The following is a 14,303-nucleotide window of genomic DNA, read 5'->3' as shown; positions in this document are numbered from 1 at the left end:
GATGTGGAAGATGGGTTTGGGGACATACAATGAAACACAGTCCAACCAATATATTATTTTTTTGATAACTGTTTTTGCTTCTAGATCAATCTGCAGAGATCCAAGTTGGAAATCCATTCGTTTTGCTCCAGCAAAGTCCATCTCATTTGCTATCCCAGCTTCTATTTGAGAAACAGATTGCCCCTGACAGGTAAGAGTCTTTCATTTATGTGCTCAGTGGCTGAATGTGCTTCTTTGGAAATATTACAGATAGTTCTTGTTTAGCAACTGCTTCGGAAAATGACCATTTGCAAATGGCAACAATAATAAAACCATAATAAATGGTAGTAAAAAAATCATTTTCCAACCAATATGTACAATTGTGCTCAGATTTGTGCACCTGATTGCAATGTACACTGGAGTGGGATTCATTCTGGCATAGTATGAAAGAACTACTATATATCTGAATGAGACAGCAGCAACCAGCAATCTTTGCAGCATCTCTCTCTCTCTCTCTCTCTCTCTCTCTCTCTCTCCCCCCTCTCTCTCTTTTTCTCTTTCAATTTCTCTTTCTCTTTCTCTTACGTGGTTGCTTAGTGATCGTGTTACCAGAATCGATTGCAATTGTTAAACAAGTACAGTATTGTGTTGAATTTAGATCACTAAGCTTTTGTTACAAAAGACTCCACAATCACCTAAATACAACTGCTATTAAATCAGTGTTTCTCAACCTTGGAAGCTTGAAGATGGGTGGACTTCAACTCCCAGAATCCCCCGGCCAGCGCTGCTGGCCGGGGGATTCTGGGAATTGAAGTCCATCCATCTTCAAGCTTCCAAGGTTGATAAACACTGAATTAAATGGTTTGGCATGCTTTTGTTGTAGTAATAGCAGTGTCAGGTATCTCAGTAGAGTAGTTTATATACATTGTTTTCCACTGACATAAAGTACAAGTAGTCCTTGACTTACGATCGTTGATTTAACGACCGTTCAAAGTTATGACAGTGCCCAAAAAAGTGATTTATGATTGGACCTTTCACTTACAACCATTGCAACATTCCTGTGGTCACATGATCAGAATTCAGGTGCCTGGCAACTGACTTGTATTTATAACAGTTGCAGCATGATCACATGATCGCCATTTATGATCTTCCCAGGGGGCTTCTGACAAGCAAAGGGAATGGAAAAATCTGGATTCCCATAATAGCCACGTGATTCATTTAACAACTATGGTGATTCACTTAACAACTGATAAAGTGGAAAAAAGTTGTAGAATTGGATGCGACTCAGTTAATGACTGCATTGCTTAGCAACAGACGTTCTGATCCCAATTTGTGGTCATAAGTCGAGGATTACTGTAACTTTGTTTTAACTGTTCTAAACATTAATGTGATTTTCCTGCATAGGATCTGAACAAAGTAATTTATACATGTCCTAGTACAGGGGGTCTCAAACTCATGTCATCCCGGCAGCGTCACATGACATATTGGGACTTTTTTTCCCCTTCGCTAAACCGGACGTGGGCATGGCCAGCACATAACTCATCTGGCCCATGGGCCTGGAATTTGACAGCCTGTCCTAATATATAATCATCAAATGTAGAATTGAGACTAAAGTCACTATGTTATTTGGAGGTAATGCTAGATGCTATGATAAAAGATAAAATATTTTTCAAAGTCTGTTTTTGTGTACTAGGTAAATTAGGGGTTATATCAGAGAATATCAAATGAGCTTCATAATTAATATATGTTATTTATAGCACAAAATCTTCTGAAATAATCTTTGTGACATGGTGAAAACAAGCATAATAAAGAGATGCATCTTTGCATGACCCACTCTCTGATCTGTCAGTCTTCCATATAGAAGTACTTATTAAGATTGGAAGGTGGATCAGTGGCTAGGACGCTGAGCTTGTCGATCAAAAAGGTCAGCAGTTCAGCGGTTCGAATCCCTGGTGCCGCATAACGTGGTGAGCTCCTGTTACTTGTCCCAGCTTCTGCCAACCTAGCAGTTCGAAAGCACGTAAAAAAAATGCAAGTAGAAAAATAGGGACCACCTTTGGTGGGAAGGTAACAGCATTCCATGCGCTTCTGGCATTTAGTCATGCCAGCCATATGACCACGGAGACGTCTTCGGACAGCACTGGCTCTTTGGCTTTGAAATGGAGATGAGCACCGCCCCCTAGAGTCGGGAATAACTAGCACATATGTGCGAGGGGAACCTTTACCTTTATTATTAAGATGGGAAATGTTAAAATCAGGTATTCCACACACATACTGTGTTCTATAATTTATTGTATTAAACCTAAGGGAGGAAAGATCACAAATAAATAAATCAGCACTGAATCTGTTCTAGGCTCTAGGATTAATTAATTGTGTTTGAAATTTTTCAATATGTAATTTTTTTCCACCTAAAACAAGATGATAAATATGTACATTTTTTTCCTAAATCCACTTGTAACAATTGCGGAGTATGTCTTTAGAGCTTAATGTGTTGTTGTTTTTTAAAGAAATCCTGTTTTTAAAAGATTGAAGAAATATTTTTTAAAGTAAAATAAAGAAATGTATGACAAAATCCCAAGAGATCCTGGTGTTCCAGTTAAATTATGATTAATCACAGACAGTTCAGCTACCTTTCCCGTGTTTATTCAATATGTGTTTAGATGCTTAATGGGCATATTTATTTGGAGGTGTTTAATATGCATTTGGTAATGTATACTCATCCATAACCATTTTTCCTTTTGTGTAATGTGAAAGAGAGTGCATAATATAAGGCCAAATTTATTTTTATGTATTCTCAAATCTGCAGGTTATCTTTGCTGCTAGCTAAAGAAGAACTGAATTTAAATGTGCAGCAAGTGATCATCAACTGTTGCTGTAAGGCATTGCCTCTCTGCACCAACATGCAAAGCAACCAGACTAGATCCCTTTTGACAAACATCAGTAGCCTAGCGCATTTGCATGCATATCATTGCCTGCCAGATATTGAGGTTCCAGTGCATAATCCAGCCATGGAGTCTGAGAACACTTCCAATAATCCCCCCTCTTCTCTGCCTGATCTTAACCAGCATTCGCTCACCGCTTCCACCCTCAGTTTTCTAAAATCTCAGTCAAAACTCATAGCTACCATGGCTTCTCTGACTGCCTTAAAAGTGCAAAAGCCACCCAAGCAGAGTTTATCGTGGATTGAATTCCGAGGGAAAAGGGAAGCGCCCTTGTCTATGGATCAGATTTCCAAAGAATGTGAAATATTGTTAAAGGAGTTTCCCTTCCTAGAAAATTTTCTTCTTACTATGTTTGAGCCTCTAGAGGATCCTCAGGATAAAGGAATCAGTTTGGCTAGCGAGCTTTGTGGACAGTCTCACGTCTCATTGCTTTTCCTGGGATTGCATTCCTCCATGGCTGTTGAAGTGTTAATGGAGACCTTTGAACAAGCTCTCAAGGCAAAGGATTGGCCCAGGGCCCTCAAAATCTTGGATTTCTACAGCCAGGATATGCAAGAGCTAGTCACCGTGCGGGATGCTGTATTGAGTTGTGCCACAGCTGATGGTAAAAATATTTACTCTTTCTGTAAACAATGGTGTTTTGGATATGAAGTTGCAAATGGGTGATTTAAGCTTCTAGCTTTTGAGGGAAAATGCATTCAGCCATAAAATCTAGCAACGGGCTCATTCTCTATCACAGGGGTCTCCAACCTTGGCAACTTTAAGACTTGTGGACTTCAACTCCCGGAATTCTGGGAGTTGAAGTCCACAAGTCTTAAAGTTGCCAAAGTTGGAGACCCCTGCTCTATCAGATGGTCTGGTTGAGGTGAGAGGAGATGATAAAGGAGATATGAAAATAAATTCCTTCAGTTATGCAGGATCGAATCTGGGTCGGTCACCAGGACGAGAGGTTTTTTCTTTCAAGCTTTCGGACTTGTGTTGGAGTGTGTCTGCTAGAGAGAAGTTCCCTGAGGATGGGCTCCAACACCAGTCCGAAAGCTCAGAAGGCAAAACTTATGATCCTGGTGACTGATCCAGATTGGATCCTGCAACATTATCCTGGGACATGTATAATCGCCTTCATTCCTTCAGTTATTTCTGTTTTATAAAAGAGAGAGGCATACCGCTATTAATGAAGGGGGAAGCTAGAATTGATCATATATTTTGCATTTGGGACCCAGGTGAAATCTCTGGCATTTTCAGGTAGAATTAGGAAAGAAACCTTGAGGAATAGAGATGTTAGTTCCTGCATCCAAAACTAAATAGATGAGCAAGTGGTTTGTGTAAGAAAGTTTTCTATGTTCCTAATCATTGTTATCACTTTCTTAGTACTAGGTTATTCATTACAAGGTTTATTCCTCATAGCTAAAATGCACTGAGTCTGCTTCTCTCTTTGAAAAATGCCTTCTTTTTAGGTGAGGAAGGATGGCACTACCTGTTTCCAGTGAGAGATGCCATACTTAGGAGCAGATTGGCCCTTCGGTGTCTGGATAGATGGCCTCTGGAGGCTTGTCTGGAAATATTAGCTTATTGTGCCTGTGACCCCGAAATAACTGAAGAACTCAGATTTGATCTGCAGAACAAAATCAAAGAGCTTCAAGTTTATCAAAAGGTATGGAAGCATCACATTTGGGATAGAGTACTTCCCTGGGTTCCTTTATTTTTTTCTCTTGCGAATGTGGAAATAATCTTTTTTTGTGCATCAAACCACCTTCGTTTTTGGGAAGCATGCCTGAATGCTTCTTCTGTTCTTCATTGTACACTTGTTCCATTTTTGACATGAATGTGGAAAATACTTGAGGCATCTATTCTTTGGTGCTTCTGTTTATTGGGTGTAAACCAGTGGTGAGTTTCAAATTTTTTTACTACTGGTTTTGTGGGTGTGTCTTGGTAGGCGTAGCATGTCTTGGTGGGTGTGGCAGGGGAAGGATACTGTAAAATCTCCATTCCCACCCCACTCCAGGGGAAGGATACTACAAAATCCCCATTCCCTCCCCACTCCTGGGGGAAGGATATTGCAAAATCTCCATTCCCACCCCACTCTGGGGCCAGCCAGAGGTGGTATTTGCCTGCTCTCCAAACTATTCAAAATTTCCTCTACCAGTTCTCCAAACTACTCAAAATTTCCGCTACTGGTTCTCAGGAATTGGTCAGAACCTGCTGAAATCCACCTCTGGTGTAAACTATCTAGAGCCTGTGGAGAAGAGGTTGTTCAGTAAATATCTCAAAATTACCAATAAGCTGAAGATAGTTAATAAAATGTTCCTTGATTTCATAAGAAGGACAATGGTTATTAAGCACTTCAGCAGAATAGAAAAAAAAAGACAGAATATGTATGTTTCCAGAGTACATATTCATTAACTAATTTTTATTTAATTAATAAAGAATAGCCAAGCATAAACATACACAGTTTTTCAAGGAAATTCCTTACACCAGTATACTGAATAAACATTGTTATCTTAAGTGAACTGGGTTTGACCAAGGAGAGATTATGGTGGCTGGATCAACTTAGTTGATCCAGTTACTACTACTTTCTGTACAATTTGCTTGCTTCCTATTGAAGGGAAAACATATTAGCCAAGCTCTCTCCACAAGGTCTATGTTGGAATATTTATGCATGGCTGCCTCTTTTCTCTTAAGAGCTCAAAGTGATGTTGTAACACCATAACATGACACCACTAACAGTCTCCTCCAATTTTCCCCACAATAGCAATCCTGTGAGGTTGGCTAGGTTGTGTGAGAGTGACTGACTGGAATAAGTTTGTGATTGGAAGTTATTACTTCAATACTTAAATGTATTATTGGCCAGAATGCCAATTTCTAATGTTGTGTATGTACTGCTCCTAATGCATCCTTCAATAAGTTATTTTCTTGAACACTGAGGTACCCTAAAATGCAATTCCTTTGTTTTCCCATATTAGCTTTAAGGATAGTGGAAATTACTTAGTTATTACTTGATAGAATCACTGGGTTTCTGCAAATAAAAGTGTATATTATGTAGTACAATCCTGGTATTCTATAAATTGATTTTTCTATTGTGAGAGGGTGAGGAGAAAGTATGTGAAAGTTTAAAACAGTTTTCTAAAAAAGATTTATAACCTATTCAGCTAATTTTTTTTTAGCTTGAAAAGTAAGATTAAAATTCATATAAGGATGGGGGGGGGTTCAGTGTAGGGGATAGGGGACAGTTCCACTGTTCTCTCTTCATTTTCTTGTCTCCTTTTTTTCTTATAGTGAGCTTTAGTTTATATTCGTAATTATGGATGGAAAATGTAGTAAAGACCAATAGTGTGATTAAAAAAAACCCTAGTAATAACTACCGTATTTCTGCTTACACAAAGTTGCTCACTTCTAATTTAGAATTATCCCTGGAGCAGCTGTTCAACTGACCTCTTGAAAAAAATAAAAATTTGAGCCTAAGTGCCTGTTTGTGGAAAGGCAATAACCACCCACCAAGAAAGATTATGTAGATAAAATGGACAAAAGATACCAGAATTACAGCAATATATACAACTTTATTAAGTAGCAGAAGCAGCATACTCACACAAGGGAACTCTCCTTTGGATTAGCCATGACAGACAGTGGCAAGAGAGGCACTTCATCATAATGTCTATATCTCTGGGTTCTTTAGCATCTAGGTTAATAGTATTACCGAGGGGGGAGGGGGGCTGCATCTGGAGTGAGAATGAAGTGCCAAGGCAATTGATCATGAGGCTGAAATCTGTGAATTCATATGAGTAACAGCATGTGGGTGGGAATGAGAGGTACTCTCTGTGTTGTGGTCCGCCAGCAGCCTGTGGAGCTGGCAGCAGAGTCGGACAGTGAGGAGGCTGGAGAGGACAATGGGCGAGTCCTGGAGTCTGGGGAAGGCTCGGATGAGGGCTCTACATCGGAGGCAGAGAAAGGGCCATCTAGGAGGTACATGCTGTCTCCGGAGCCTCCAGAGTCGGACCTCAGCGAGACAGAAGAACAGGGGGAGCCTGTTCCCAGTGCGCCCATGCGCAGAGCTGTCAAAAGGCAAGAACAGCTAAAACAAAAGGGATGACTCGGAAGTAGGGCTGAGAGATGATTGGCCCCTCCCATAAGACTTAAAAGAGGAGCAAAGGCATGTGAGCCTTTGCAGGAAGCAACATTTGTTCATTTGGTTCAGCTTAAAGCCTGAAACTCTGTTTGATTCTGGACTCCGTGTGGCTTTGCCAATTAGGTCTTTGGCAGCGTGTCAAGAGAGATAAAGGTGGGTGATTCTCCCAAAGGACTTCTCCCGAAGGACTCGTTATATCTAATTGGGACTCTTCTGTGAATGAACAGAATTCACAGCTGTTGCAATAAAAGAGGTTTTTGGGACTATTTGTGTGTATTAATGACTCAGGAAGCCTAGGTCAGAACACTCTGTTTCCCAAATTGCATGTGATAAATCTACCGATGGAAAGAGGAAGCTGGTTACCTGATTAGGGAGAGTGAAGGGTTAATTGCATTGAAAGAGTGGAAAGGTTATTTGCTTTGAAAGGAAGAGACCCGAGGCTCCTTATCTCATGAGCCTGACAGCTCTGGAGGTAGCAGAGCTTGGAAGAAGCTGTAAGAAGAGACTAACTTAACTAATAAAGAAATGCAGGTACTGGCCAGCCTTGCAGAATCATTTTTGTAACGGTGCCTGTTCAGTTTTGTTCGATTTTATTTTCTCAGATTCTTAGACTACAGGCTGTCCACATCTGGCATGACTGGCAGGATCTAAAGAGGACGTGCACAGAAGATCCGCAGGCCATTGTAGCAATGGTTTTAGAAGCAAAGGTAGGACATTTGCAGCAGTGTTCCATATTTTTCTCTTTGAGGTTGGTCCCCGTGTATTTTCTGTCCAGGAATAATAATTCCATTTGGTTCAGCATCCTTTCCTTTACTGTGGGCAGCCATTTCTAAAAAGGCAAGAGACAGAGCTTTTTCTTTAATCCATATAACAATTCTGTAGTAGAAAAGAACTAAGGAAGTAGTTTGGTGTAGTGATTAAATGCATTAAGCTAGAAGCTGGGAGACCATGAATTCTAGCCCTGCCTTGGGCACAAAGCTATCTGGGTGATTTTAGGCCAGTCATTCTGCCTTAGCCTTGAGAAGAAAATAATGGAAAACCAATTTCAAGAAAACCTGGCAAGGAAACTTCAGGGACTTAACCAAGCAGTTGCCAAGGAGTAGAGAGACTGACCTTTACCATGATTTTTGCTTAACAAGTAGAGAAATAACATCATTCTATATCCAGTTGGGTTGGTCTGCATGCTGTCTTGGAACAGGAAGTCCCATCAGATACAACTGAAGGGCAGAAGCCTGGGGAAGGCCATCTGTAGTATAAATGAATAGCCTTGCCAAACACTTTTGTTTTTAAACTTTTCAATTTACAGTCTCTAAGTGCTCTTTATTTATATTGCAGGATTATGAACTATGTGAAGAATGGGGCCGCTTATATTCTATCCCAAGGGATCATTTGATCAGCCTTCACCAGGAACACCTCCTTTATTTGTTGGAAATGGGAGATATGGAAAAGGCTCTCCAGGTAACTGGTCTCTCAGGTATTCCAGGATTCTTTCTCTTGGGCCAAAAAGGAACATGTGCTTCTAAGATTGGGTGCTACTTTGTTATTTCTTCAAAGGCCAAAATGTTTGGATATGGAGTAGGATGAAGATGCTGCAGTGCTGCCCTGAGACATTGCGCGATTTGTAAACATTTCATTAGGAAAGCAAAATATTGAGCTAATTTTCAGAGCAATGCATCTCGGAGATAAAAGTTTGCGACAGTGATTATGAACTTGTAGTGCAATAGACAGAGAGAAATGCAAGAGTTTGGGCTATGACATTTCCATATGACACTATGAAATACGCTAGATGACTAGTCACAACAGTTATTGACAATAACTATCCTTAGTTTTAATATGCTTATTTTGGCACATGTCCTTAGAAAGAATTGTGGTCTCAGTTAAATAATAATAGATGCAGATATATTTTAGTCCATGACGTGTGTGTGTGTGTGTGTGTGTGTGTATGTACATGCATGTGTGTGTGTACATGCATGCATGTGTGTGTGAGAGGGAGTGAGTGTCAATTTTGCTAGACTTCCTTTGTATATACATTGTTATTTTACAAAGAAGCTATTTGAATGTGTATTAAGTATTTTGAGTTTGCAGCATAACTTAACAGAATATGTATTCAGGAAGGTGAAAGAATTTGCTTCAAGTAGTTCTGACATGGTGGAGGAAAATGATTAAGGCAGAAATTATTGTCTAAACTATAAGACTTTGAAAAGTGTTTGCCTTAGAAAGGGAGAAGGTAGATCTGCCTAGGCAGCACAATATATTGTGTTGATATGATCCATTAAAATCTATATAAAGTGTATATGTATGTAAAAATTTTTTGCAGCTCTTGCAAAGGATAGATGATCCAGACATTCAGTTTGTCATAAGTGAACGGTGTCTTGATAGATATCCTAGCTTAGCAGCTTCTCATTTCCTTGCGGATTATCTCACAACATACTTCAACCAGCACCTGACAGTTATACGCCAGAATGAAATTCAAGCTCTTTACGTGGGATCCAAGGTAAGTAGCAGAGACGATTTCAAGAACTGGCTGCAAGACTGTTGTTTTCTACTCTTGAGTTGCAAGTTCTTTTCTCGGTAGGTCAAGATACTGTATTCCTTTCTCTCCTTTTTCAAGGTACTGCTGACTCTTCCAGAGCCTTCTCGATCTAACTATTCCCACCTCTCCTGCAAGCCGCTGCTCATGCTGGAACAGTTATTGATGAACATGAAAGTGGATTGGGCAGCTGTGGCTGTGCAGATGTTGCACCAGCTCTTGGTTGGTCAGAAGATAGGCTTTAGCACAGGAGACATTGATACATTGCTCTCTAACTATGCTGGGAAAGCTCTTGACTTTCCATTTTCTCTAAGAGAGAAGAGATCAGGTGACTATGTTTTGAAAATCTCCTATTGGTGATGGTGAAAAACCAAGTTTTTTATGGCTCCACCAAAAAACCACAGACAGCTTTTCAGTCTATCGTAAAATATTTTCCGAACTGTTAATGTATATAGAGGATAAACAGAGAGTACCACATTTGTGTTTCTCCCATACTCATGGTTCATTTTTTCTATGTTTCCTGTTTCATTAGTATTGCTGTTTTCTGCTTTGTATTGCAGAAAGTTAAATGAGTCAGACTTTTTTCTTCACTTAGATTCCGGGGGCCCTTTTTTAATCCTAAAGATAAAAATCCTCAAAATGTGACTAGTGTGGGAAAACAATTGGTCTACGTGCTCCTTAACTGTCATAGCTTAGAGCCACTTTACTCAATCTTAAAACCTTGCAGAATTATATGGGCTTCATCGCAACAGTAATTGAGTAGCACATGAATTATGGGAGTTGGAAAACTGAGAAAGTTGTAATAGGTGCTGGGACCTGATATGGAAACTAATACTTCTTCTATCTCATGTTCTTTGAAAAGCTAACTTTATTACAACAGAAGTCACTGTTGCTACTGCTTCTTATATAGCAAAGCCTGCATTTATAAAACAAAAGAAGTAAGTTAAAACTAAAGAATGTTTAGGAAACAATACATAAAAAGTACATATAAATCCCTACACATCAATCTTTCTGTTGCTACTTGGAGACAGATCTGAACCATAGATTTGATGAATTGTGTGTGTGTGTGTGTCTGTATAGCATATGTATATATGCGTACATATATGTGTATAGTTATATATTTATTTTCTTTTGAGAGCAGGCATCAGAATTTCATTTTTTAATGTGTGCCAATGTGTTCACAGAAAAAAGTGACAATAAAAGTTATTGATCTACGATCTGTACAAAATCTTTTGTCATTTCTGTCCCATGAGCTTTTGAACAAGTTTGAACAATTGTTTTTTGACTCAGTTTATCTAATCTTTACAGATAAATATAAATTGCTCAGTTTCTTAACAGCATTTTCTTTTTGTCTTAGATTCTCTGATTCTGATTCAAGAGAGTTTGTGTCCGGGATCTGAATCTGACACCTTATCTAAGTCAGAGTCAACAGAGCATTTTCCAGCTAGTTCTCCTGGTGAGAGAAAGATTTAATACCCAAACTCTTTTCTTTCTCTTTTCTTTTTCTTTTTCTAATTGCTTTTATGACTCTGGAGGAAAAAATATAGCAATTTATACAAAATGGTGCTGCTATCCCAAGGCCTTAAGGACCTGGCTGTTCTCTCAGGCCTTGGGTTAAGGTATTTGGAGCCACTTGATGGATATGTTTGTATTTGTTTTCGATGTTGGTTGAATTCACTAGCTTGTTTTCTATTCTCTGTATTTTATTGCATGGTTATTTTAGCTTTCTATGTTGTGATCCCCCCAGAATTGATCCGGAGTCAGCCAGTATTTAAATTCAATAAAGCAGCAGCAATATAATAATTTAAAAAACTGTTAATGTTCTTTCTTATCAATTTTCCTATGAAGGATTTTGTGGCATCCATCTGGGGATAGAAGTGGTGATGTTCAGTTTTTAGGCAATTGTTCAGTTTTGCTATTCAAATGGCAACAAGTCCATTTTCTTTTTATGATGTAATCTAAGTAGCTTGTAACTCCTGTGGAATAATTTTTAACTCTTTATAACTTTCTTAATTTCCCGTGCAGTAAATAACAAATATAGCTGCACTTAAAAGTATTTTTCTGTACTTTTCATCTAAATTCATAAAAATTCCCCAAGTATCAGTTGGGTTGTTTCCAAGCAAAAACCTTGATGACAGATTAATATTGCACTTTCCCATGTTTTGCTGAAAACAAAAAGAAACATTTTCCAATATGGCAGGTTGAATTTTCTGTGCATATGTGCACATATATTTTCTTTTCTTAAAAAGTAGATGAATCAAAGCAAATTGCCCCTTAATGTTAAACTCTCCAAAAAGGAATGTTTAGGGAGGAAAAAATAGTTTGCTTCTATTCTCATTCTTCCTGTGATATTTAGACATTCTTGATTTGGATGAAAACCTACTCTTCCGTTCAAATAAATGTGAATGCTATGCTGATGGAGCATATATTTGTATATATTGTCTGCAAGACAATTTTCTATAACAGAAGAGCTGAACCTTCTTTCTGTTGATAATGGGGGACAGATTTTTTAAGGATGATGTCTTCTGCAATAGAACATCCAGTGCATTATCTGGTCTTTATGATAGCAGCAATTCAATTGTTCATTGGCTTTGATTTGTCTCTTCTGTATCTTTTAGATACAACCCATGCTTCCAATCCAAGAGAGAAAAGCCTCCAACAAGCTCCCTCTGCTCAGGACTTTGTGCCACCAGAGAAGCCCCCACCCAAACAGCAGTGGATTCCAGATGACACAGAAGTCACATGCATGGTTTGCAAAACAGAACGCTTTACAATGGTAATTGAATTCCAGAACTGGGCCTGAGTGTATAACAAAAGCTCTTGGATGAGTATTTATCTAATGTTTTTGGAGAACTTTATTTAGCACTTTTCAGTCAAATTGGTCAAGGCTTACAAAAGATCCCAAGATTAGATTTCATGTGTGGATTAAACAGTAACTGCAGGAATGCCGTCGCTCATTCAGATGTCTTCTTTTATGTCTCAGTTTAATAGAAGGCATCACTGCAGACGTTGTGGGCGGCTGGTATGCAGATCCTGTTCTACCAAGAACATGGTTGTGGAAGCTTGTAAGGAAAACCCCGCTCGTGTGTGTGATCAGTGCTACAGTTATTTCAACAAGGAACATGCAACAACTACATTCCATGACTCAGAAATGTGTGTAAAGAATTTTTTCACAACTTTCTTTGTTCTTTGAAATAATAGTTCTCAGTGTGAGAACCGGTTTTACTGCAGATTCCATAGTCCCTGATGACTATAGTAACAAGGGAATTTGCAGACTTTAGTTTATAAGGCACCAGGTTTGGGGGGGGAAACTGTATTAGATGTATATATTATTGTTGTCTATAAAAATTAGCTTCCTTTGTTAGTTTTTTAATGGCTACATTTTTTGCAGGAAAATACACATTTTTCTTTTTTCTTTTTTTTTGGTTTGGTTTGGTTTGTGAATGTTGGTTCTGATAGTTCATGAATAAAATAGTTCATTGTTTAAGAGCTTAGCAAAGAAGAATGTACATGTTAGAGGCTGAATAAATATTATAAATATAATAAATAAGACAATGCTGAAAATATTATAATAGTAGTACTCTCCCCCTCCTATGTAAAATAACAACACCAGTGGAAGTACATATCTGCCCTGAAACATCTTTACAGTCATTCTTCAGCTTGAAGCAAACTGAATTATAGTATGAAATTAATTAGTTGATTACTGGGAACAAACTTGCAGACATTTCCCCTACTTAAGAAGAAATTATTAGTAGGACAATGTAAACAATTAAAAGAGGTACATATATTTGGTTTCTCTAGTGCAGAGGTGGGCAAATGTGGCTCTTTTACAACCTGTGGACTTCAACTCCCAGAATTCCTGAGCCAGCTTGGCTATCTCAGGAATTCTGGGAGTTGAAGTCCAGAAGTTGTAAAAGAGCCACATTTGCCCACCCCTGCTCTAGTGCATCGGTCCCCAACCTTGGTGGACCAATGGGAGGGGAAGATGGTTCCGTGTGAGTGGCAAGTGCGTGCACAAGCGCCTGCAACTCCATTTGCGCAAGTGGAGCTTCACAAAATGGAAGCTCCAAATGTGCATAAATGTAGTTTTGCATGGTAAGTACACATGCATGCTCTCCCACCACTTCCGTAGTCCAGGTCTGAACAGACCATGGCTCGGTAATGGGCCAGGGTCCAGGGGTTGGGGACCCCTGCTCTAGTGGTTCTGCATACAGCTAGAGGATAATCTTCATGCTATGATGCTTTCAGGAGAGCTTCTGTGTTCATGGGCTTTATGTAGTCTTCATTGTCAGGACTTTTCTTTAGCAAAGGAACCAGTTTGTAAGAAAAAACATGTGGTTTAATTTCATTAGCTACTGACTGCAGTATTCAAATTATATAAATTTTTCAAACTTATTAGAATTGATGTGAAGCATATTTCTTTTCTTTTTAATAGTTCCAATGAAGAGGATCAGAATCAAGAAGGTGAGAACATGTAATAGGCCATGTTCATAATTCTACATCTCTCTCTAGTACTTGCCTATAGGTAAAAAAAAAAAAAAGAAAAACCTTGTTGCATCTTAACAAGCAATCAACAACTCAATTATAGTAAAATTGTAAACCTTCTAGTCTTTATTGCTACAGGACTAATAAAATGGATGAAAATATTAATTAAACTAGCCTCCTAAAAATATTTCAAGTTCAGAAAGCTGAGCCATGATTCTTTACATTTGGTTAAAATTCCCTTAGTCTA

General features: G+C 38.7%; 1 protein-coding gene across 2 annotated transcripts in view; it reads left to right on the top strand.

Annotated features, from left to right (window-relative positions):
- ZFYVE26 (zinc finger FYVE-type containing 26) overlaps positions 1-14,303 on the top strand; it is a 49,655-nt gene that overhangs the window by 22,770 nt on the left and 12,582 nt on the right. For both annotated transcript variants that reach the window (XM_034417604.3, XM_034417601.3), the window contains 11 exons: positions 85-190; positions 2,786-3,525; positions 4,376-4,572; positions 7,644-7,748; positions 8,377-8,499; positions 9,359-9,535; positions 9,653-9,899; positions 10,929-11,027; positions 12,190-12,347; positions 12,555-12,724; positions 14,007-14,035. In XM_034417604.3, coding sequence (XP_034273495.2) covers positions 85-190; positions 2,786-3,525; positions 4,376-4,572; positions 7,644-7,748; positions 8,377-8,499; positions 9,359-9,535; positions 9,653-9,899; positions 10,929-11,027; positions 12,190-12,347; positions 12,555-12,724; positions 14,007-14,035 — 2,151 coding nt within the window. The remainder of the gene's footprint in view (positions 1-84; positions 191-2,785; positions 3,526-4,375; positions 4,573-7,643; positions 7,749-8,376; positions 8,500-9,358; positions 9,536-9,652; positions 9,900-10,928; positions 11,028-12,189; positions 12,348-12,554; positions 12,725-14,006; positions 14,036-14,303) is intronic.

This window comes from Pantherophis guttatus, chromosome 1 (assembly GCF_059756535.1).
Source record: "Pantherophis guttatus breed Tessera chromosome 1, ASM5975653v1, whole genome shotgun sequence".
Classification (NCBI taxonomy): Eukaryota; Metazoa; Chordata; class Lepidosauria; order Squamata; family Colubridae; genus Pantherophis; species Pantherophis guttatus.
Note: the sequence above shows the minus strand (reverse complement) of the source record. Positions and strands in the feature narration are given on the sequence as shown.